The 25,538-nt window shown below is 50.9% G+C and overlaps 1 protein-coding gene across 1 annotated transcript in view; it reads right to left on the minus strand.

Annotated features, from left to right (window-relative positions):
• GABBR2 (gamma-aminobutyric acid type B receptor subunit 2) overlaps window positions 1–25,538 on the minus strand; it is a 359,033-nt gene that overhangs the window by 41,220 nt on the left and 292,275 nt on the right. Inside the window, exons 12-13 of the mRNA XM_043890615.1 lie at window positions 20,717–20,824; window positions 13,696–13,818 (exon numbers count right to left, since the gene is read on the minus strand). Of these exons, the coding sequence (XP_043746550.1) occupies window positions 13,696–13,818; window positions 20,717–20,824 (231 nt within the window). The remainder of the gene's footprint in view (window positions 1–13,695; window positions 13,819–20,716; window positions 20,825–25,538) is intronic.

Raw genomic sequence — 25,538 nt, forward strand, 5'->3', positions numbered from 1 at the left:
ATTTGATTTAGGTCATATCTAAATGGTCTAGTGGTTTCCCCTACTTTCTTCAATTTAAGTCTGAATTTGGCAATAAGGAGTTCATGATCTGAGCCAGTCAGCTCCCAGTCTTATTTTTGCTGACTATATAGAGCTTCTCCATCTTTGGCTGCAAACAATATAATCAATCTGATTTCTGTATTGACCATCTGGTGATGTCCACCAGTCATCTCTTGTGTTGTTGGAAGAGGGTGTTTGCTATGACCAGTGCGTTCTCTTGGCAAAACTCTGTTAGCCTTTGCCCTGCTTCATTTTGTACTCCAAGGCCAAACTTGCCTGTTACTCCAGGTTATCTCTTGACTTCCTACTTTGGCATTGCAGTCCTTTATGATGAAAAGGGCATCTTTTTTTGGTGTTACTCCTAGAAGGTATTGTAGGTCATCATAAAACTGTTCAACTTCAACTTCTTTGGCATTAGTGGTTTGGGGCATAGACTTGGATTACTGATATTGCAGACATCCTGAAATGTGAAGTCAAGTGGGCCTTAGGAAGCATCACTATGAACAAAGCTAGTGGAGGTAATGGAATTCCAGTTGAGCTATTTCAAATCCTGAAAGATGATGCTATGAAAGTGCTGCACTCAATATGCCAACAAATTTGGAAAACTCAGCAGTGGCCACAGGACTGGAAAAGGTCAGTTTTCATTCCAATCCCAAAGAAAGGCAATGCCAATGAATGTTCAAACTACCGCACAATTGCACTCATCTCACATGCTAGCAAAGTAATGCTCAAAATTCTCCAAACCAGGCTTCAACAGTACATGAACCAAGAACTTCCAGATGTTCAAGCTGGATTTAGAAAAGGCAGAGGAACCAGAGATCAAATTGCCAACATCTGCTGGATCATCGAAAAAACAAGAGAGTTCCAGAAAAACAACTATTTCTGCTTTATTGACTGTGCCAAAGCCTTTGACTGTATGGATCACAATAAACTGTGGAAAATTCTGAAAGAGATGGGAATATCGGACCACCTGACCTGCCTCCTGAGAAATTTGTATGCAGGTCAAGAAGCAACAGTTAGAACCAGACGTGGAAAAATGGACTGGTTCCAAATTGAGAAAGGAGTATGTCAAGGCTGTATACTGTCACCCTGCTTATTTAACTTATATGTAGGGTACATCATGCGAAATGCTGGGCTGGATGAAGCACAAGGTAGAATCAAGATTGCCAGGAGAAATCTTAATAACCTCAGATATGCAGATGATATCACCCTTATGGCAGAAAGTGAAGAGGAACTAAAGAGCCTCTTGATGAAAGTGAAAGAGGAGCGTGAAGAAGTCGGCTTAAAGCTCAACATTCAAAAAACTAAGACCATGCCATCAGGTCCCATCACTTCATGGCAAATAGATGGGGAGACAGTGGAAATAGTTACAGACTTTCTTTTCTTGGACTCCAAAATCACTGCAGATGATGACTGCAGCCATGAAATTAAAAGATGCTTGCTCCTTGAAAGAAAAGCTATGAAAAAACTAGACAGCATATTAAAAAGCAGAGACATTACTTTGCCAACAGAGGTCCATCTACTCAAAGCTATGGTTTTTCCAGTAGTCGTATATGCATGTGAGAGTTCAACCATAAAGAAAGCTGAGCGCCAAGGAATTGATGTGGTGGTGTTGGAGAAGACTCTTGAGAGTCCCTTGGACTGCAAGGAGATCCAACTCGTCCATCCTAAAGGAAATCAGTCCTGAATATTCATTGGAAGGACTGATGTTGAAGCTGAAACTCCAATACTTTGGCCACCTGATGAGAAGAACTGACTCATTTGAAAAGGCCCTGATGCTGGGAAAGATTGAGGGCAGGAGGAGAAGGAGATGACAGAGGATGAGATGGTTGGATGGCATCGCCGACTCGATGCATCTGAGTTTGAGCAAGGTCTGGGAGTTGGTGATGGACAGGGAGGCCTGGTGTCCTGCAGTCCATGGGGTTGCAGAGTTGGACACGATTGAGCGACCGAACTGAACTGATACACATACACACACAAGTACATATGCAAGAGAAGTAAAAATACATGTTCACATAAAAACTTGTACATAAATGCTCATGGCAGCACTACACAAAACAGTCAAAAGTGCAAAGTACCCGAATATCCATCAGCTGAGAAATGGACAAATGAAATGTGGAATGTACCCACATAGGGGAGTAGGACTGAGCCATAAAAAGGAATGAAGCACTCATACATGCTACGACATAGAAGAACCTTAAAAACATTATGCTAAGCCAAAGAAGCCACACACAAAAAGTCACATATTATTGTGTGATTCTATTGGTATGAAACCACCAGCGTCAGCAAATCCACAGAGCCATGAAGTAGATTAGTGGTTGCCCGGGGCTGGAGAGGAGGAGAAATACAGGGTGACGGGTAAAAAGAATAGGGTTTCTTTTAGGAGTGATGAAAATTTTCTGGAAGTAGATAGTGAGGATGGTTGTACAACTTTATGAATGGACTGAAGACCACTGCCGTATATATTTTTAAAACTGAACTTTATGGTACGTGAATTATATCTAAGAAAAGATATCTGCCATGCAGAATGGCTTGGAATGGGCTACAAGTGGGAGCAGGCCTGCTTAGAAAGTCGTGGTAACAACAGTAAACAACTGAGTGAGACCTACGCAATGAAGGTTCTTGACTCACTGTCCCGGTTGTGCGGTGCGTGTCAACTGTAGCACCCCCCTGGGATGGGAGACGATGGTCCTTTGGACCTGCGTGGAGGGAGTGGAGTGGTGGACTGGGATAGGATTTGGTAGTAGAGTATGCAGGACTTAGCACAGAACTTCTCAGAGAGTATCCCACCGATCTCATAATAAGATTGCCCTGAGACTGGCTTCATTCAGTTGTTCCACTAGTATTTACCGAGTGTGTTCCGTGTGCCAGGCATGTCTGCCGGTGCTGGGGATACAGCAGTGAATAACACACAGTTCTGCCTCCTCCCTCTTCTCATGGAGTTCACCCTCGTGGAGGGCAGGCAGCTGTGACAGTGATGGGAAGTGGATGGGAGGCAACACAGTAGGCATTACGGCTGACATCAACACCTATTTCCTTCTCTCCTGGGTGCATAGTAGGACTGCTCTTTCTTGCCCTGCTGAACCCAGGCATGAGAATTAAAATGTTAGGGAGAATGAAACACGAGTGGAAGTGACATGTGACGGTTTGGAACGGAAACTCTTGCCTCGCGTTCGTTCCGTTTGCCACAATAACCATCCTAGAAGGTGGCCCGCCAGGGGTGTCCTGCGGTGACGCTGCTGCGGGCGGAGGCTACAGCTGATTCTCTGTGAACAAGTGCTATGATGAGCAAAACCTTGCACATCCGGTTCTCTTCCACTTTTCACCCTCTGAGGGACATTGCATCCAAACCCAATCCTGGCTCGTATTCTAGAAAAGCAAGCCAGTATCTCAGCACATAAGGCCAGCATAAACCCAGGAATCTGGAGACACGTATCACGGAGAAGACGAAAGCCCGTCCCGCGTCCCGTGTGCCTCTCATCCCGCCCATCAGACTGTGCAGGCCGCCCGGGAGCCGAGCGCAGCGCGCAACAGGACTCCCAGCAGCGAGAAGGCGCGGCTGGCTGACACCGTTCACAGAGAGGTGGGCTGGTCGGAATCCCCCCAAAAACAGGCGATGTCTCCGTGTTGCCACAGCCCGTGTTTCTGCCAACACGGACGTGGCGGGAATCGTATTTAAAGGCTGTCTTTGCTCAAGAGCTGGAATGTCTTTACTAAGTGGTCAGAAGATGCCAGTATGGCAGATAATTTTCCAGCTGTTTTGCCCCACGGCACTTGGAAATTCCTAGCACACAGCCCACTGGCCTGCGGAGTACCTGGACAGGGAGAGACCAGAGGCCGTCTCACCACAGGGCCGTCCCCTGGCGCCGTGGGTTCTGCCTCTTTAGCTTTGTGTCCTGAGGGGCCTCAGCAGCCCAGGTACCTCCCGAAGACACTAGGGAAGGCAATAAGGAGGCTGAAACAAACTGCAGTCTCCCATGGGCCCAAGATGCCTTCTGAGGAGAGATGTTCCAGAAACCCAGCTGTGGGTTTCCGGCAGAGTGGCCTGTCCATCCCCGGGGCGCACAGTGCCGTGGGCAGCTGGAGCTGAGCCGGGATTCCTGCCAGAAGGAAAATGTGTGCGGGCATCCTTACAATGTCTCTCTGGCATATCATTCCAATTAAATCTCACCTAGTTTTCTCATTTTAATAACTTAATCTGGAACTTACACCTTGTCTCTTCTCCCAGAGGACCTGAGGTAGCACACAATAAAAGCCCAAACACAACAGGACAGTTAAAAATAAGGACGAACGATCAGAAGGCGAGATAATCCTTCAGGAACTTGAGAAACGATGGTTATGACGGCTGAGTGTTGAGTTTGGCTCCAGCTTTCTGGCAGCCAAGGTTAAACAGAAAACAGAGTGACTTATTCAGTTAGGATTGCTTGATCAAAGGAAGGAAGTAGATGCAAGTTCATGCTGGGGCAGGGTTGGGGGGTGGTTCGGGGGTGAGCACAGCCCATTTCCTGGCACTTTTGTGAGGATCTATCCTGTGGATCTTTATGTCGGGGGCATTAAGTCACACACTGAACAACAGTCTTTTATAGAAAATGCTGAATCATTCTTCAATTGACAGCTTTAGCTTTGTAAGTGGGCCCTTGATAAAAGGTAAGGGTGTAATATTAAATTAAATTGCAACTTGGCAGAGACATTTCTTAGAGAAGTCGGCTTAATGGGCCCAGACAGATGGGGTGAATTCGGACATATGGAGGCACAGGGAGAGAGTTCCAGGTGGAGGGAACAATTTATTCAGTAAATATTTACTGAGTACTTACTGCGAGCTAGGCCCTGCCAGTGGGTGTTGGGGACACGCAGATGGCCTTGGCCTCTGAGGAGGTCCCAGACTAGGCGGGGCCAGGTGCGCAGACAGATAATGACCAGTGTTTGACCAGATGAGGGGCCAGCAGGGTGAGGCAGGGCCCAGACGGTGGCGTCCAGGGCAGCCTGCTGCTCCAAAGGCTCCCAGAGAAGATGCTTCTGACCGCCTCTTGAAGGTCGACTAGGAGTTTTTAGCACGGAGAAGGCACACTGGGGTGGGAAGGAGGGTGTCCCGGGCAGAGGACAGCAGGTACATGGGCGTGGAGGGAGAGAGTGGGACACTGTGGAGAAGTGTCAGTATTAAGGGGAGCTGAGCACGGGCTGAGGGAGGGTCTGAGAGATGAGGTGGGGCAGGGGCGGAAGTGAGGCCAGATTTGAGGGCCTCCTGAACTGCGGAGGAGTGAGCTCACCCTCCGGTCGATGGTGGCGGGAGGATTTAAACAGCAGAATGATATCAGATCAGGACGTCAGATGGTGTGACCCCTCTCCTGGGAGGGCTTAGGGTGCTGGGGTGCTCTCAGCGAGTAGACCCACCCAAGGTCCAGCGGAGTCCCACGACCCTGGCTGGGATGCGGTTTGCCTCAGGTAGGGCCTGAGCCGGGCCATCCAGAACCCACGGGTGGCTCGTGATGAGAGCCCTGTCCTGCCGCTCAGGGCTGGCAGCGATGACCCACTGGTTGGACTGTGACCTTGGCATTGAAACCTTGGGCCGCCAGGATGCCCAGGAGCAGCCCACAGAGCACACCCCTCACCCCGCCGTTCTCATCTTTCTTATTTCAAAATGAACAGTGGGAGATGGAGCTTGGACAAGCTTTATGAAGATACCAGATGTTTCTGGAAGAGTCTGCTTTAGGATTGGATTTTCTTTTTTTTTTTCAGTGCAACTATAGAGGGAGGCAGAAGATAAGAGTTAAAATTATTTAAAACTCTTATGTATTTGCCTCTTCCAATATCTGTTTCCATAGAAACGTAACTGGAATAAGACACCAGTTCCAGCGCCAAGTGCAGCCCGTGACTTCCAAAGCCCCCATCTGCTTCCACCAAAAAACACGGCCAAAGCAGAGAATTTGGAGGGAAGTTTGAAACACTCCTCTGGCCCAGCGTGCCCTTTACTCAGTTGCTGTCTGGATGGCCAGAAAGCCACAGGGCCCAGCACCTAGGTGGTTCCTGGGGTGGACTGCCTGGCAGCCCGTGCCGCCGGCCTGCTGCCATTTCTGTGAGTGAACGTCACACGTGGCTCCCGGGGGTGACACGTGATTCCATCTCTGCCGCCACCTATCTGGGAAGCAGATGGGAGGCACTCAGGGAACACAAGGCAGCCCGGGGATGCTGTCTGAGGGGCTGCTGGGGCGTCAATGCTGGTGGTCTTTAGTGCTGTTGGTCTTTAGAGGTCATCTCCCCTCCCTTTCCAAAGCCCTTCAGAACAGCCAGGTGGAGGCATGGTCAGTGGCCCGGGAAGGCAGGCTTGGAAGAAAGCAGACAACCCTTCCATCTAGATTCCCAGGCTGCCCTCACACCATCCTTACACACTGCTTTCACTATGGGGGAAATGATCTCAAATTATTTTCCTTAAAAAAAATTCCACATGGGTGTGTGTGTGTATGCACACACATCCACAGTGTCAGTTCTTGGTTTTCATCTTACTTGATCTAAAAGCAGCATTTGACACGCTTCATCAAAACTTCCTTCTCGAAACATTTTCTTCATTTGGTTTCCTAGACACCAGACTCATCTGATTTTCTTCCTGTCTCTATGGTTTCTCCTTCTAGGTCTCCTTCGCTGTCTACCTCCTACTTCCCAGACCTCCAAGCACTGGGGTAACTGAGGGTCCGTCCTTGGCCCCTTGGCGTCCCCACCTATGTGCCCCCCGCTGGCCCCGGGGCTCTCAGCCATGATGTGGGTCATCTATATGCTGACTGCACCCAAGCTCCCCTCTCCAGCTCACATTCACCCTGAACACCACACCCATATGTCCAACACCTACTCACCATCACCACCAGTAGAGTAGGTAGACAAAAAAGGAGAGTTTCCCCCTTTTTTCCAAGAATACAAATTGTATTTTAAAAATCTTTTTAGCATATTTGGCAGACTTGTCCACACCTGCTACATCTGAAATACAGAGACAGCCAATCTTCCCATCAGACTCCATAAAGCAGAGGATGCAGGGCTGAGGTGCCACGCAGGAGCACCGAGGCCCGGGACAGGCCGTCAGGGTGGAGGGGGCCTGTGAGTCCTGGTCTTGGTTGGAAGCCTTCGTCTCTGGACCTCTGCCTCCTTCTTCAAACACCTCCCAGGCAGGGACAGCTTGCTCTCCCTTGCCCCCATCTCCGGGGAGCTCTCTCTCCTGGCTACCCCCGTGCTTACTGATCCCCAGGTCAGAGTCCCCTGGCCTAACCGCATCCTGTTTCCATCATTGCTTAGTGATTCCTTGGGCTCCAGTCAGGACGTCTTCATTCTGACCGGCCCCACTCCCTGGGTGACCACACTCAGCCCCACATCTCCTACGCTCAGCGTGCTGACCACCCCTCTCCCAAATCCCTGCCCCTTGGAAGAACTGCTCCCTGGGCTCTCAGACCCTGCATCATCTTCTGAGGCCCTCTGCCCAGAAAGGAACCCCTCACATTTCCTCCAGAAACTGCTCCTCATCCTGCACCTGACCTCCGTGATGAGGTCCAGTGTCCATCACCCAGTCAGAGGTCCGGGCACCGCCCTTGCTGCCTGCCTGTCCTTCCCCCTTGGAGCTGATCAACCGCCAACGCCTGTCACATCCGCTTCTGTAATGTCTCTCAAACCCACCCTCTTCTCTCTGTGCCCGCTGCAACTGCCCCACCATAGATCTCCGTCAGCGCCTGCTTGGGTTACTGCACAAACTGTCTCTGGGCAATTTCGGCCCTTTGGCCTCACCCCTTCACCTGTTCTCCTCCTGCAGCCCGGAAATCTGACCATGCCACTCCCTGATTAAATGTCTTTAATTCTGAATTTTAAACTCCTCTGCTTAGCAAACAAGGTCCCTAATGACCCAGGCTCCACCTCTGTCATCGTTTGTCCTTCCTGTCAGCTCCCCAAAGGCACCCTCAACTTTGGACAGCAGAACCACACTATATATATTTTTAAACCATTTAGAGAAAAATGATAAACTAACGTCAAGTTTAATGTTGAGAAGCTAGGTGCTTTCCCTCTAAGATCAGAAGGCAGGCAAGGCTGTCCTTTTTCACCTTCCTGATCAGCACTGCACTGGGAATGCTGGCTGACACAGAAATAAGACAAGAAAGGAAACAGAGGCCCACAGATCGGGAAGGAAGAAACAAAACTGTCCCTTTTGCTGACGACATGATTATGTAGAAATTCTTAAAGAATCAACAGAAACACTCCTGGGACTAACAAGCAATTATAGCAAGGGTGTACGACTCAAAAGACTTTGTAAGATGCAACAGTCAGTTGCTTTCCTATACAATGAGCAATTGATTTGAAATTTAAAGACACACCATTTATATTAGCACTGAAAACAAAGTATAATACTTAGGTATAAATCTAACAGAATATGTATAAATTTATGAGGAAATCTATAAAATTCTGACAAAAGAAATTGATGTAGATCAAAATAAAAAGCTATTCCATGTTCATGAACAGAGACACAATATTGCCAAGATACCAGTTTTTTTCCAACTTGATCAATAAAGTCAACACAGTCCCAAACAAAATCCCAGCAAGTTACTTTGTGGATGTTAACAAACTAATTCTAAAATTTACACGGAAACACAAAGACCCAGAATAGCCAACACTATACTGAAGAGTGAAAGTCAGAGAACCGATATTACTCAACTTATTCGACTTATTAGGACTTGGTGGTTTCACTGCTACAACCCAGGGTTCAATCTCTGGTTGGGGAACTAAGATCCTGCAAGCTGTGAGACATGGCCAAAAAACAATAACAACAAACAAAAAACTGAAATATACAAAGAATTCTTAAAACTCTAATTAAAAAGTGCATAAGAGATATAAATATATACCTCACCAAAGAAAAAATATAAGTGGCAGATAAGCATAGAAAAAGATGTTCCACATCATACATCATCAGGGAATTGTGCATTAAAACAGCGATGTGGGACCACTACATGCATTACAACGGCTAAAACCCAAAACACTGACACCACCAAACCCTGGCAGGGACGGAGCCACAGACATGCCCACTCGTTTCTGATGTGAATGCAGATGTCACTGCCACAAGATGGTCTGGCCAAACTAAACATCATCTTAGAATATGATCTAGCAGTCTTGCTTCTAGGTGTTTACCCAAATTAGTTCAAAACTTATGTCCACATAAAACTCTACACAAAAATACTTACAGCAGCTTTATCCCAAACTTGGACGCAACCAAGATGTCCTTCAGTGGGCAAATAAACTGGTATATCCATACGACAGAATACGACTCAGTGATAAGAAATGAGCTATCAAATCACGAAAGGACATGGAGGACTCTTAAATGCATGTTGTTAAGTGAAAGAAGCCAGTTTAAAAATGTTACATCATGTGCGATTTCAGCTACATGACATTCTGGAGAAGGCAAAGTCAGGCAGACAGTGAGAGGTCAGTGGTCGCCAGGGGTTGGTAACGCATAGAAGGTATTTCAGACGGCGATACTGTTCTGTGTAACACTGTAATGGTGGATTCACAACTTTATGCCTTTGGCAAAGCCTGCAGCATGTACGGGGCTTCCCTGGCGGCTCAGCTGGTAAAGAATCCACCTGTAATTGCAGGAGACCCCGGTTTGATTCCTGGGTCAGGAAGTTCCCCTGCAGAAGGGATAGGCTGCCCACTCCAGTATTCCTGGGCTTCCCTGGCGGCTCAGAGGGTAAAGAATCCGCCTGCAATGTGGGAGACCTGGGTTCAATCCTTGGGTTGGGAAGATCCCTTGGAGGTGGGCATGGCAACCCACTCCAGTATGCTTGCCTGGAGAAACCCCATGGACAGAGGAGCCTGGCGGGCTCAGTCCACGGGGTCCCAAAGAGTCAGACATGACTGAGCGACTAAGCACAGTGCATAGAATGTACAACAGGAAGAGTGGATTCTATGTGAACTATGCACTCTAGCCAGTAATAATGTATCAGTAGTGGTTCATCAGTTGTAACAAACATACCACCTAATGAATATGTTAATAGTGGGGGAGACTACGGTGTTTGGGGGAGGACATACGTGGAACTCTCTACACTTTCCATTAAATTTTTCTATAAACCTGACAAGTATAAAAACTTTTAAGAACTGCTGAACATCTTGTATTTAGAATAATATCTAGCACACAACAAGTATTATACAAATATTTGTCACATACAAATGAATAAATGGAGCTGGGAAGCCCCCAGTCAGACTCCAGAATCAGTTTCATTCCCCCGACACTTCCACAAGTTGCTCCAGGTCTCTTCTGTTATCCTCGAGCCTGTCACCCTGTTTACTGACCTCCAGCTGCTCCCAGAATCTGTGCGGTCTCACGTGACTGTGCTTATCTGCGGGTGTACTGTCCGCCCCCCACTAGCCTGTGGCCCATGAGCTCAAGGTCACACTACGCTGTTCACCCCCGTCTCCCAGGCAGCTGAGGTCTCGGTTCAGGAGGCTGGTCTACAAAGCGCTGTCCTGCAGATGAGGGCGGCCCCGCACACAGCAGGGGTGAGCCAGACAGGCTGCCTGTCCTCAGAGGAGCACCTAGGTGCTGGGGACAGGAGTGGGGCAGAGCAGGGGCTTAAATCTGGTGGAGCTCAGGAACCCATCAGCTAATACAGGGGCCTGGAACTGAAGTTCTTTTAATTGTCAGAGAAGGTTCTGGAAGAAGGGGACAGCACGGACAAAGGCTTGAAAGTACAAACAGAGCCAGGCCTGCAGGTGGACTCCTGAGGTGTTCAGAGCATCCAGGGAGACCACAGGCATCCGAGGTCGGTGTGGTCTGAGGATGGGAGAGAACAGACCACAGAGACCTTTCATCACCTCACCCCCAAGCATAAACGTTCCCTCTCGCTGGGGGTTCCGGAGAAAACAGCCCCTCGAGGAGAAGTTAGCACCCTCAGTCCCCGGGCACACTGCTCAGCCATCCTGCTGAGTCTGACAGAGGAGGGTCTGAGGGAAATCAACCGACAGCTTGGCGATGTTTGGTGGAAAAATGACAATAGGCCGACAGGACTGTGGGTCCACAAATCAAAGGTTCTGCTGCCATGGCGACAGAGTGACAGGGCGCCCTGAAAGTAGAGAAAAGAGGATCCCGCCAGGGAAGGCTCGGGGAGAAGTCTCAGCAGATGCTTAGAGAGAAACACAGAGACAGGGGCCCGGGGCCTTGATCCAGGGCTGTGGCCAGACCCCCTTCGGAGTCTAGAGGCCACCGGCAGGACCCCTCCTTCCCGGGCTCTTCTATACAGAGAAGCACTTCCGTGGCAGCCGGCACCTCCTCAGTTTGAGAGCCATCCCTGGAAGGTCTGGAAAGGGCTCGGCCTCTAGGCACAGAGCCATGGGCAGCAGCAGAGCTTCACAGAAAACGAGGGAGGAAGGCTATGTGAGCGATGGTGACCTGTCACTTACACTGATGGCCCACACAAGGTCCATCTCCTGCAAGTGGTCCAAGGGACAGGCTTCCTGCATTTATTTCCGGAGTCAGCTTATTCAGGCGGACTCTAACCCTGCAGCCTCTCCCGCCACAGCCGGATCCCGGGGACCCTGTTGCCTCTCAGCCCCACCTTAACCCTGAGTGAAGGTGGCAGCGCCCGGCCTTGCCGGCGGCTGTGGGGCTCAACACCAAGCCGTCGAGGTCTGCTTCCTGCTCACCCGCCCCAGCTCCAGGTCTGCCCCGGGCTCTGCCTGCCTATTTCTGTTAGCTAACTTTAGGCTTTATCTGCAGAATGTGAAAGCACTTCTTTGCCCAACCCACTTCACAGACCAGTCAACAGTCTATGACAACAACTGAAAACTACGAAGCACTGTCATGTATCGAAAGACGGGATGGGGACGTGGGTGAGGCAGTAGCTGGTGGTGCTGCCTCTAAACCGCAAGGTGACCTTCGTGTGTCAGTCGCTCAGTCCTGTCCGACTCTTTGCAACCCCATGGACTGTAGCCCGCCAGGCTCCTCTGTCCATGGAATTCTCCAGGCAAGAATGCTAGAGTGGGTTGCCATTTTCTTTTCTAGGGGATCTTCCCAATCCAGGGATAGAAACCGGGTCTCCCGCATTGCAGGCAGATTCTTTTACCGTCTGAGCCACCTTAGGTGCCTTACATAATCTCTCTCTGTTTCCTCATCATTAAAATGGGAATTCAGGATAGCACCTATTCCACAGAGTCACTGTGACAATTCAGTGAAATTAACACACACCTCTAGCTACTAGCATCATCATTATCATTGCTCTTATTATTAGCATTACTGCTTATGATTATCATCTCCCGAGCCAGGGGGCCCAGTGAGCCAATGACAGCTCTTCCTCCTGTTCACAGCCTGTCTGGATTTCCAAACCCTGGTGGCGGGTGGTGAGTTCCCCTGGGATGGAGCTGGGGGCGGGGCCACTCCTCTGTCAGCTGCGCAGACAAGTGACGACCAGACATCACCTCCCCTCCAGCCACAGCCTGTCTGCCCGAGGGACCTCAGCTGAGCGCCTGCCCCCTTGGCCCACGAGCACAGCCAGCGCAGGTCTGTCCTCTGCCGAGTCTGGCTCTGCCTGTCTGGAGTCCTGCTTCCTCCCAGGATGGACACTTAAGGCAGTGAGATGAAGGCTCACAGCGCTAAATCCTTCCCCTAAATCCATGTTGTCAGGAGACGGCATTCTCTGCCACTGCTCCGACTGTGTAACTTCTTAACCAGGCTCAGCGAACCCTCTGCCTGTCTCCAGACAAACGAGGCTGGGCGACTTACTTGCTAGAAAACCTTCTTGTCCAGAAGGATAAACATCTATGTCCCCAAAGCATAAAAATGACTGTTTCCAGTCTAGTTTTGAAATTCACACTAAATCCCACAAAAAGATTTCCCTGATAATGCAGTAAGAGCCCTAGAGAAAACTCCAGTTTTCTCGATAGAACCCGCTAACCTACAGGGAAATCAGATAGTAAAGCCACTGCCTTCAAGCTGGCTCTTTCCAACAAAGGCGTCCTTAACTCTTCTAAGAGAAAGTCATCACTACAACTTCCTTAATTGTGAACTTCCCTAACTGGAGCATCCTAGGAAGACCAATGTGAGTTAAGAGCAAGGCCAAATGCAAGACTACTAAAATATATATTTAACGGTTCTTTTACGTAAGGTTCTCCTTTTTGACAAGACATCACTTTGAAGATTCTCTAGTAACTAGAAGGAGCTTTCAGAGTATTTATTCCCTAACAGCACTCCTGAGGGAACTCACTTTAAAGGAGAGATTAAAAAAGCAACGTAATTTCTTGACTGAAGCATCATATAAATGGGGGCTTCCACAATGTGTAAAGAATACGCTGGTTTAAACGAACCAAACTTTCTCCTTAATTCTGCATATAGTAATACATCTAGGCAAACTCACCATCTTTTCCCAGGAGTGACAACCTTATACTTGGCCTTCCTGAGTAATACAGATCTCAAGGGAAAGGAACAGAAATAAGGAGATGTTCCTGATAGGGATTGTGGGTCCACACAGAGCTATGATGATTTCCTCGTAATCACCTTGATTTCTTCTCAAGAAGCACCTCTGGGGCAGCCGGGGAGACTGCCCCTCTCCACCTGGTGCCGGGCGCTTACCTCCACGCGGTACCTCTCCACCGTCCTTCTCAGGGAGACGTATTGCTGCCCTCCGGCTGCTGCCGGGCACTTACCTCCATGTTGTACCTCTCCACCGTCCTCCTCAGGGGGTCCACAGCCTGCCAGCAGATCAGGATGCAGAGGTCGATCAGCAGCATGCCCCCGACGATCACGAGCAGTTTCTGGTCCTTGATGATCTGCAGGGAGGGCCGGGGCAGAAGGGACGTAAGAGGGCTTCCCAAGCAGCAGCCAAGGGTGGCTGAGCGAATGGCCCCCGGGCTCCTCATCACCCACCGGGTGACTCCAGACATGCTCCCTTGCTTAGCATTCCAGGCCTTTCATGAGCTTGGCTTATCCACGCCCCCCACACACACATGTGCTGAGTTAAGTTTGATGACTCTCAGGCTCTGGCCCTGCCGTGATTTTTCACCCCAGGCCTTCATGGGTGCTGGTTCTTTTGTCTGAAACACTCTGCTCTATGTGACAGGCTGCTACAATCCTTGGAGACCCAGATGCACTGTCGCCTCCTCCAGGAAGCTTCCCTAACTCCCACTGCAGAACTAATTACCTTTGTTCCCATGCTTCATTATACTTAACAAGTTCAACACTTACTATTATGACTAGTAATAGTAGTGACTCCAAGAAGGGGAATAAATACAAATGCTACCATTTAGTGAGCACTGTGCCTGCCTCGAGGTTGATTGTTTCATATATATCATCTCATATAAAGGCAGACACTGTTATTATTCCCATTTTTCAGCTGGAGAAACTGAGGCTAACACTGGGGGCTAAGTCACTTGCTCAGGGGAATAGAGCCACTAACAGGTAAAGCTTGCAAGCTCCTCCCGTCGCTAGAGAGCACACCCTCAAACACTTATAGCACCTGCCAGATGCTACAGTGACCAGGTGCCGTATTAAGCTGTATACGGTCTACCCTCCTCAGTAAAGTGGGGAGCCCCAGACAGAAGGGAAGCCTGTTTTATTTATTTGTTTACCTTCAGCACCGAGCAGGGCCTGGCATGCAGTTGGTACTTAAAAGTTTGATGGATTGAATTGAGATGAAGGAATATATAAAGAAGAAATATAACTCCTGTCCCACTTTGCAGCTGGGGATATCTTTATTACACTGTGAGATTCCCAGCCCACTTTATGTGCATTTGATGGGGACTGACCTGGCGACAAATGTTGTCAGGGGCAAAGCTAACCTGTATTTCCCTCAGTGGGTCTTTATGTGTCCTCACCCCCCTCCCCTAGCCCTGCCCCAATGCCAAATAAAAGCTAATGTGATGAAGCAGTTCTGGAAAAGACTGTAGAAAAATAAACAACAAAACTGAGGTAGAAGCTTAAGAAATATCACCAGGTCTGGCTTTTAATGATTAAAGCCATCCTTAAAGGAGAAATAAAAACTCAAGAGGCCTCTCTGTGGCTAAACTGTGAAAAGAACAAGAGGGCATTGCCGAGTTAAGGCCAAAGAGATCAAATCCACCAAACCACTTGACCTGGGGGCGGGGCGCTGACCAAGTCCCATCACCTGAGATTTTACAGAAACATTCAGGGAGCCCATGATAGCTTTAGAAACCTGGCTTGACCCTTGCCCTCAGGGGAACCAGGCCATACCCCATTAGCCTTGAGAAATCGGGGCAAAAGGAAGAAGTGCCTGAGGAACTCAGGACAGGCTAGAAGGGGACTCCCTACTTGATGCTCACCCAGCTTCCCTGACGTCCTTCCTGATTTTTCAGCTTTCTCTTCAAAAGCTGCACAAACTCTCCTCCGTTAAGTCTGCACATTGATGCCGTGAAACTCAGTTCTCTCTCTGAGGCTAGGAGGTTACCAGTGCTCCGCCCTCACTGAAGGAGAGGTTGGGAGTGAAGACGCCCAGGAGCAATTAAACATCAAGTTCCGGAATCAGAGTTGAGTTTAAGTCTTACTAACTAGCTGTGTGTCCTTGGTAAGGTTCCTAATCCGTCCGAGCTAGTCTCCTCATCTACATCATAGGGGATGATGACCACACAGATGGATAGATTACCATAGTCTGGTCGACTTCACTTTCACTTTTCACTTTCATGCACTGGAGAAGGCAATGGCAGCCCACTCCAGTGTTCTTGCCTGGAGAATCCCAGGGACGGGGGAGCCTGGTGGGCTGCCGTCTACGGGGTCGCACAGGGTCGGACATGACTGAAGCGACTTAGCAGCAGCAGCATGGTCTGGTTTACAGTTCCTGATCAATAGATGTCAACTATTATTATTAAATGTTACTCCCCGTGGTTTTTCAGGGCACAGATCAGCAAACTGAATTTGGCCCCCCGTTTGCCTTTGTAAGTAGTTTTATTGGAACACAGTCACACCCAGGCATTTATGAGTTTGTCTCTGGCTGCCCCTGTTCCACACGAGCAGCTAAGAGGCTGTGACAGAGACTGTGGGGCCTGCAAAGCCGCACACATTCGCTGACTTTTAACAGGAAAGGTTGCCCGACATCTTCTTTTGAGAAAACGGCATCTCTTTATTTCTTCAAAAGACTTAAGATATTTTGACTTGATTGAGCCTGGTCTTCCACGACGCTCAGCTCATTGCCTGCTTCCAGGGATGCCATTCCAGAGGGAACAGAGCATGGATGGTGCCCCTGGGTTGTACAACCAGCGGCGCTGCCTTCCTGCCGTCACTCAGATGACAGATGCGCTCCTGGCATTTTCCTAAAGCTGAGCCTGTATGAAATTCTGAGCCTGATGGTATTATTTACAACAGCATCAAGCTATATATGTAGTAAACTTTGTCTTCCAAAAAACATCTGGCTGCAAAACAGAAGATCTCATCTCTGAGTTACTGCTCTCCTCTCAACGTTTCAACTTGGTCCTTAGTAAGAATTAGAGGCAGAATAAAGATGGTGGTAGTGAGGCTTCTCAATTCAAGATTTTAGGATTGATCTTTAGGAAGAAAATGGTTACATACTATAACGATACTGAATTTAGAAGCATTAAGTCACTACACTTCAATACTTCCTTTACCAGGCTTTGTTTCGCTTAATGCCTTTAAGGATGTAGCCGAATGGGGTAAAGTTTGTATTTGTGTGTGTTTGGGGAAGGCATGACAGGGTGGGTGGAGGGAGGACAGATGAAGTGGGAGCCAGGGAAGGAAGAAAAGGATAGAGAGACTGAAAAAGAGTGTCAGACTGCATTCACAAATTCAGTTAAATCTTGTATATGTGTCAGTAAAAAAAATTAAGGGGCTCACTTTTAAAAAGTCTAAACTTAAAAAAAAAAACCAAGAAAATACAAAACAATGACAATAAAAACCGACCTTATGGCTCCATAAAGGTTGGAATCATGGAGAATTCAATCCTACTTTTGCCCTGTGACTGCCACAACCCTTTCAAAGCAATCTAGTTCCTGACCTGAGATTTTGATCTGTGAAAGGTAAACATTTCTCTTCTATACTCCTAACCTCCTCTAATTTGGCTGACAAATGATACTCAGCTTTAGGGCCACAAGGCTGTTACTGGAATAACCAGAAAGCCTAGAGCAAAACATGTCTCACATTGGAAAGGTGTGTTCATCTGGCTTAAATCATTTTCACAACAGACTCAACTGGTGACTGAATCTTGTACTCAAAGCCTCTGACAGTGTCTCGGACAGACCCCCTCCCTGGACACCTGCCTGGCTCTCCCTTGGCCCAACCCCCGGGGGTGCAGCAAGTCCCCTTGTCCCAGGCAGCATAGCCGGCTGGGGCCACATCACAGCTCCAGCCTCCGTGGAGTTTTCAGACAGCTCAACTCCTGACGTCTTCCCTGGCATGTTCTGTCAATTGTTGCCAGACAATCTGAGTGTTCTTGCTTAGTGATCACATGAGTATTGGAAAACAAAGGCTAGTTCTTTATTACCAATAACAATATGCATGAATCACATATTGACACAAAGGAACCAATACTGATTCTTCAAAACCTCGATGGACTTTTCATAAATGGCAGAGCCACAGAGCGGGAGGGGCCCCAGAAGTCACGAGTGCCTGTCAAACTTCGGCTTGCATCAGCTTCACTGAGAGGGCAGGTGGAAACACATGTTCCCGGGCTGCAGGAACCTGACTCGTAGGGGTGGAGCCCAAGAAACTGCATTTCTAACAAGCTCCCAGGTGATGCCAGTGATGCTGCTTTACGACTTATACTCTGGGTAACCCTGGTCTAGACAGAAACCCAGGCTGTATATTAGTACAACTCGGGGAAGTCTAGTAACTCCTACTGGTCAGCTCCAGCCCAGGAGGTGCGGGCCGGGTTACTTGTTGTAGTTTCCAAAAGCTCCCCTTTGATTGTAATGTGCAGTCAGCTCTGAGAAGGACCAGGTGGCCAGGCTCCTTATCTGACAGACAGAAGGGTGTGTCACAAATGCCCCTGAGGCCCGGTGAGAGCAAGGCCTTCCAGGTGAGCACAGGCAGTGGGTGGCAAACCTGAGCTCTTTTCTCCCTCCAAATGCAGCCTGTAGTTTCCCAAGATGGTCCCGTGGGGGGTGGGGGGACAGAGACCGAGGCTACAGTCCCCTCGCCCAGCTGGAGAGCAGCTCCTAGAATAGCCCTGGTGGTGAAGGGGCAGGTGGTGGGGCCGCCGCCTGAGAGGGACCAGAGGGCAGAGACAGAGGCACAGCTCAGGAGACACCACCATTTCAGGGCGCCCCCGTTCCACAGACGAGGAATCAGAGGCCCCGAGCGATGACGTGTGTGTCCTCGTTGCTCAGTCGTGTCCGACTCTTTGCAGCCCTGTGGACTGTAGCCCACCGGGCCCCTCCGCCCATGGGGTTTTCCAGGCAAGAATACTGGAGTGTGTTGCCATTTCCTTCTCCAGGGGATCTTCCTGACCCAGGGATCAAAGCCGGGTCTCCCGCATTGCAGGCAGGCTCTCTACCATCGGAGTCAGCAGGGAAGCCCCTCATCTCAGCAGGGAGGAGACGGAGAGGTTTGCCCAAAGGACCCACAGGTCAGCGGTGAGGCGGGGAGGAGAAGCCTGCTCTCCTGCTGGCCCACCGCCTTGGGCTCGCTGCTGTCTGCCACGGGCGTGGGGGCTCATGACCCAGGTAACGGGATGGCAGATGCAAGTCTGGGATGCAGAACGGAAAAGAGGCACCATGTTCCAGAGCAGGGTGAGGTCATGGGGCAGGATCTTGGAAGGAGACGTCTGTGAATGGGTTTTACACACATCAGGGGTTTAAAAAGTGTGTGAGGGGGGACGTGGGCGGTAGAGGGGGAGTTGAATCAAGAAGAGGACTTTTGGAAAGTGGTGTCATGATGTTATCTCACCTCATCTCCAGGTGAGAGGATGGGGGATATGCTTCCTCTATGACCTCAGATCAAGAGGGAGGCTTCAGGAGAGCACTCAGACGGCTTGAATGCTAGGCTCCCTGCAGCCTGGGGACCTGGTGAGCCTATGTCTGACTCCCGCCTGAGAAACCCCCGGGAGGATGACGGGTCAGCAGAAGAGGGGACGTGGCTACAGCCGGGTCAGACTCCACCTCCGAGTGTGTAGGAGTGAAGGGTGAGTGAGTGCCTCGGGAGCAGCAGTGCGGGCGCCAGGTAGGGAGGGCTGTGCCCAGGGCGAGCTGGAGGGGCGAGCCCAGGACTGGGGCACTGCTCTGTGCCTGCGGAAGGAGCCACAAGTGGCCCACCGGGGGGTATTTCCCCCATGCTGGGGGCACTGCAGGAGAGTAAGTCCCGGTAATGGGGCTTTGACAATCACACAGAAGGACTCCATGAGCGCCCAAAGTGAAAGTCGCTTAGTCGTGTTCGACGCTTTGCGACCCCATGGACTATACGGAATTCTCCAGGCCAGAGTACTGGAGTGGGTAGTCTTTCCCTTCTCCAGGGGATCTTCCCAATCCAGGGACCGAACCCAGGTCGCCCACATTGCAGGCGGATTCTTTACCAGCTGAGCCACAAGGGAAGCCCAAGAATACTGGAGTGGGTAGCCAATCCCTTCTCCAGCGGATCTTCCCAACCCAGGAATTGAACCAGGGTCTCTTGCATTGCCGGCGGATTCTTTACCAACTGAGCTATGAGGGGAGCCCATGAGCGCCTAAAGGGCCCGCTTATCCTCTCAGGAGCAGCAAGGTCAGTGGTGCTCCTGAGAAGTGAGGTCTTTCCTGCCCCTTCCTCCACTTGAAGCCCCAACTCTGGAGGGTTCAGAAACCTTGGAGATGGGATGGTGGGGAAGAAACTCAGCCTGGCAAGACAGAACGGCAGCTCATCCACAGCCCCTCCTCTCCCAGGGCAGCTGGGGGAGGGAGAGGCGCTGCCGCTGAGTGCAGTTTGGGGTTTTGAATGTAACGCTGGACTCCATGTATAAGTTGTTGACCAGACAACCTTCTAAGTCAGGAGACTTGCCTGAATTTTTCTCTAGGAGTAAGGGAAAATAAGTGCCAGCTGTCGGCGGAGTTAAAAAAGGCCAGTGTGGGGAAAGCTCTCTGAATGCATCCTAAGGGCTGAGCTTCACCAACACTGGTGTTTACGGCCAATGACACGGGTGGCAAACGCTTTCCATCCACACGAAGGCAGGGCTCCTGTCCTCTAAGGTCCTCTCTGAAAATGGAAGCACTGCATCAGGCCCCTTCCCTGTTTCACTTTCCCCTTTCAAGCCTTCTCACTGCCCACAGGTTACAGTTCAAATTCCTGACTGTGGCTCCTGCCCTCCCCTGTGGCCTCCTCTGTACCCTGGCCCCAGGGGCCCCTCAGCAGCTGAGCTCTCCCCTCCCTTCCCCAGGCCTGCCTGCACGTCGCTCCCCCTGGGGGATGGCTAAGCCCTCAGCCTCTGCCTCCCGCTCAGCCTCCAGGTCTTAGCACGGGTGTCATTACCCCAACCCCTGAGTGCTGTACCCCAGGACCCCCACACGCACCCAACCAGCCCTTATTACCCTGCCTTGTAAACAATTTGTCACGTGTCTGATCTCCCCAGGAGGCTGAAGGAGTTGGGGGTTTGGGTTGGGAAGGGGGGAGCGGGTTGTGTTTAGCTTGAATCCCCAGCAAGCAGCCCAGTGCCTGGCCGTAGAGTAGGCGCTTCAGAAGTCTTTTAAAAATAAATACGGGTGAACACTGCAAACGCTCTGCGACAGAAGGAGCCATTACCTTCTTCTTCATTTTCACGTTTTTGAAGATGGCGTGGACTCTCCATGTCTTTGCAAACATTGCCCCGAAGGCGGTGGTGTAGCCCACGGTGAGAATCCAGGTCCTGACCTAGAGGCCGTGAGAAAACAGAGGGTCAGCATCGCCCAGGTGGACGGACCTGGTCTTTTATGACAGTGTCCCAGCAGTGGGACCCTGGATGGTAGGGGCAGATGCTCTACTTTACATACGGTGGAGTTTCACTGGCCTCAGCAGTCCTTCCATCGCGTGTCAATCTGATAGACCTTTGGTTCTATCAACCACTCACCAGACCCAGGGCCTTAGGTGCAGAGGCATGTGAGATTCAAACTCTGCCTTCCATGGGCCCACAGCCCAGTCACTCAGCGAGGCACAGAGGGTCCCCGGGAACACTGAGGGGCCACAGACCAGCCTTCCGGTCCTCCCTTCCTCCCTTCCTTCCTTGATGGCCTTTTGCATGCCTGCGAGGGGACCGTAATTGCTGACTTCTCCGCCTCCTCACCCAAGTCTCTAGGAGACCAGGTGGCCCCAGGAAGCTCTGCTACAGTCCTCCTTGCTCCTGGGGTATAGACAGCGGGGAGGGGGGCGCTGAGCCCCGGGGGCTGAGATGGGGCAGGACAGCAAGCTTGCATGGCCCTCCTCGGGCATTAGTGACCCGGCCACTCCGCGAGGCAGGAGTACTGCCCACTCTGAGGGCAGGACTCAGCCAGAACTGGCCCCGGGGACCCCTGACTGGCAGCTGCACCAGCCCAGCTCCCGGCCATCATGCGGGGCTGCTCAGTGAGGGGGTGGAAGGCCAGAGGAGAGGGGCTGTGACCTCCCCACTCCCACCGTGGGCCTGTCTCCTCAGGCCTTTAGAGAAAGACAGGAGCGACGCTGCCTGGGTCTAGCCTTGGTCCCCGAGCCCACATTTGGACCTGAGGTCCTCGCTTAGGACTAGGGCTTTATCTGGCTCTCACCTGACCCCAGGGCTAAAGTGTGCCCTGATCCCTGGCCCCAGGCTGGTGGCTGCCGGAAACCACCAGCCCTGATAAGAGCAGAGAGCCTGATTCCTGCAGGCGGGGGTGGCTGGTAACCATCTGTTAGGTCGTGGGGGCATCCTGGGTGCCCACTCTCCCCCTGCACGGCCATCGTGGCCAGGCCCCAGCCTCTCCTGAGTCCACCCTCACTGGCTGGTCTGGACAGCCTCCAAGACCCAGGAGACGCATCTCGCGGGCCCCCAGACACAGCCCAGACCTGGGCTGTGTGCCACTACTTTCTGGGGCCTCCCACTCATGGGGACGGAAAGGCTGTGAGCCCCGGTTCTAGGCTATGGTCTTTCCTCTGCTCTCCCTCAGCCCTGCTGGGCTGAGTTAACCTCTGAAAGGCCCCCACCTGGACTCAGCAGGAAGGTGGGTATGGAAGGGAAGAGAGAGATGGCTAGGGTGGACAGGTCAGCTCTCCGTGTCGAGCCCAGCAGGTTTGCCAGGCCTCAGCGGCCCATCCAGCCCAGGGCTGCGGGCGGTCGTGTAGGAGGTTCCCAGATACGCTCCCTTCATGCAGTCCCTTCACTCTGCCTTTTAGCAACTTGGCTCCCCAGCTTCTTAGAGACAGAACATTTCCTCTTTCCATTTTATCTGCAAAAATAGGAACTGGCTAGGGAGATGGAAAGACCAACCCCCTAAGCAAAGACAACAGTATTACCGCAACTGGTCAGAAACACAGACACGTGAGGCGTGAACGCTGGTAATGGTACAGGTGAGGACTCAATCTTTTTTTTTTAAATTTTGAAAATTTCAGACAGGCAAGAATGAATCACAGTACTCTACAGAAGGTGTAGGATGGCCATATTATAAAACAAGGATGCAAAAAAGTAAGCAGAGCAGAGACAGGGAAGGAGTCAATTATTGGGAACTTAGATCTGAGCTTATTCAATGATAAGATTTCATATTCCTAGACTGTTGGAGTTACATAGGACCTTACAGATCATTTCATTCATTCATTCATTTGTTCATCTGTTCATTCAACAAGGATTACTAGGTCAGAAGCTAAATATATAATGATAAAAACAAATGAATAAAACAACCACCACCAAAACCAGGGTGATTTTTTTGGAGTCATCAGTTGAGTGAGAAAAGCCCTTTGCAGAGACTCAGGGCATTGAGGTATTTCTCTCAACCATGCAGCCTGGCTCCAGAGCTAAGCCTGGAACTCAAGGCCGTGACCTAGTCCAGCCCTTTCTCCTCTGCATCCTGCTGCCTGTTCCTCAGAGAGTCTCCCGACCCCAGCCAGGTCCACCCTGCCCAGGAGGTAGCCGCCAGCACAGCACACCTAGGGAAGCCGCTGACCAGCCTGGGAACACTTCCCCGGCTGACTCCAGCACACTTTGAGAGCTAGTGGTTGTGTGAAGACCAGTGGTCTCCAAGTGTTTTTGACCACGTTCCTCTATCAGCAAAAACCATTTAAAACATGAACACATACAGAACAAGCAGATATTAAAAAGGACAGTCAGAGATGGAATATTTTTCTTCATAAAGTGGCAGACAAAGACCTCATACTCTGGGTACAAGTATTACTCCAATATGCTTGGCATTATTATATTTGCTTTGACTTATGCTTTCTCTGGAGCCATTATTTTCCGGCCACTTGTCTACTCTGCAGGGCCACACTCATTAAGACATAATAGTACAAATGAGTTAAGTTAGTTAAAACTCGACAATATACATTTAACTGGGCATCTGGAAACTGCAATGTGGTGCCATAAACTGAAAGCAAAGAATGGGTGAGGATGCCTGGGCAGAAAAGAGGGAGCCTACAGGGCCCAAAACCTGCTGCCAAGGTTCGCTTAAGCCGGTGTCTGAGGAGCTGGGTTTGGGGAGGCTCCCACCACTTGCCCAGCGATAAGAGTGACCCTGTGCCTGAACGGTTTGTGCAGACAGCGTGTTTATGCCGCAAATCTGCCTTCCTCCTGAGAGCCTGGAGTTTGGGTAAGTGTTCAGGATGGGGACCCAGGTGCCTGGCCCCCAGTGAAAACCGCGGGCGCCGAGCGCGCTGAGCTCCCTGGTCGGCATTCCACCTGTTGTCACAGGTCGGTGCCGGGGAGTTAAGGGCATTCCGCGAGACCGCTGGGAGAGGCTCTGGGACGCTGGGACCTGGTTCCCGTGACTGCCTCCCACGTGCCTTTTCGCTTTGCTGACTTTGCTTTATGTTCTGTCCCTGTAATTAATCATTGCTGTGAGTACACGTCTATGCTGAGTCCTCCTAGAGAATCACGGAGCTGGGGCTCATCCTGGGACCCTGGACACCATGCCCTGGGGCTGGCTGGTGTCACAGCTGACCAGCCACTGCGTCCTCAGGAGAATTCCTGCATGAGACCCCAGACACACCCACCATTAGATTTTAGTAAAGCTTCATTTCTTTCACTTTTTCTACATATAACGTAAGTCAAGGCTGTAATATATTCTTCCACAGCCTCCCTGGTGGCTCAGACAGTAAAGAATCCGCCTGCAATGCAGGAGACCAGGGTGTGATCCCTGGGTCAGGAAGATCCTCTGGAGAAGGGCATGGCAACCCACTCCAGTATTCTTGCCTGGAGACTCCCATGGACAGAGGAGCCTGGCAGGCTACTGTCCATTGGGGTCGCAAAGAGTCAGACATGACTGAACAACTGTCACCTTCAATTTCTTTCATTTTTTCTACATATAAAGTAAGTAAAGGCTGTAATACAGTCTTCCACAAGATGATCCCAGGGGATTCACCTCCCTTTGGAGACGATCTGGAGCTCTTTAGAGCATAATGAAACAACAATAGAAGAAATATTCTGAAAGCGGGACAGAATGGGACCTGTGGGACCCCTACCAGCAAAGCCGCCCGCCTCGGGCTGCCCCTGCTTAGGGTCACCCCTGGGCTTGGCCTTTGCAAAAGGAGGTAGAATTTCTCTCTCCACTCCGCCACCATCATTTTAGATGGGAACGGACACTGGGGCTCAGTCCCGAACCCGACGTGTCCTGAAAGGGCCCTCCCTAGGTTATCACTCCCGTCCTCAGGTGTCAACCACTGTCCTTGTGCTGACGATTCCCTTAGTCCCGTCCCAGCTCCTCCCTTTCTGACTCCAGGCCTGCGTGTGCCACCTTCACTGGAGACCAAGGGGACACGCAGGTGCTCAGCAAACCTTCACAGTCTGGAGCCAGAGCTGAGCCCATCAGCCCTTCTGCTGAGCAGCCCCACTGCCAGCTGATTCAGGGATGGCGCCTGTACCCACCTGTCACTGGAAATAGGGACTGGAAGTCCCCCAGGAACCCTCCCCTCTCCCCCCAACACTTTCCCATTCAGTCCCCAATGCTTCTCCTTCTGCTGCCCGTCCCATGCCTGAGAGCTGGGGCCCCGCTCCGGCACCTCCCAGCTCCTTTGCCCTCTGCTTTCGTCTTGATGGAGGGCACCATCAGGAGACTGCAGAGGGCAGGAGAGAGAAGACGGGGTGTGCACTCCCTGTGGCCACAGCCGCCGTGCCCGCTCTGGCTGCAGCTGGGCTCCACGTGTGGCCTGGCCTCTCTGGGTAAAGCAAAACCCTGCCTCTTTACCCCTTCAGGCCCAGGAGTGGTGAGGGCTTCCTGCAACGGCCTCTATGCCTGCTTCCTTAATGCCACCCACACCTCTGTAGGCGGTCCCCTCACTGCCCCTCTCTAAGGAAGCACCCAGGTGGCCTCCGCCTGCTTCCAGGACTCTGACGACAGTCTTACTCCCACATCTCCTGTTAGTAACCCCTCCTCTCTGCTCCCGTGTGCCCTCCAGATGAGCCGTCATGAGCAGGGGCTCTGGAGAGAGACTG

The sequence above is a fragment of the Cervus elaphus genome, chromosome 29, assembly GCF_910594005.1.
Source record: "Cervus elaphus chromosome 29, mCerEla1.1, whole genome shotgun sequence".
Lineage (NCBI taxonomy): Eukaryota > Metazoa > Chordata > Mammalia > Artiodactyla > Cervidae > Cervus > Cervus elaphus.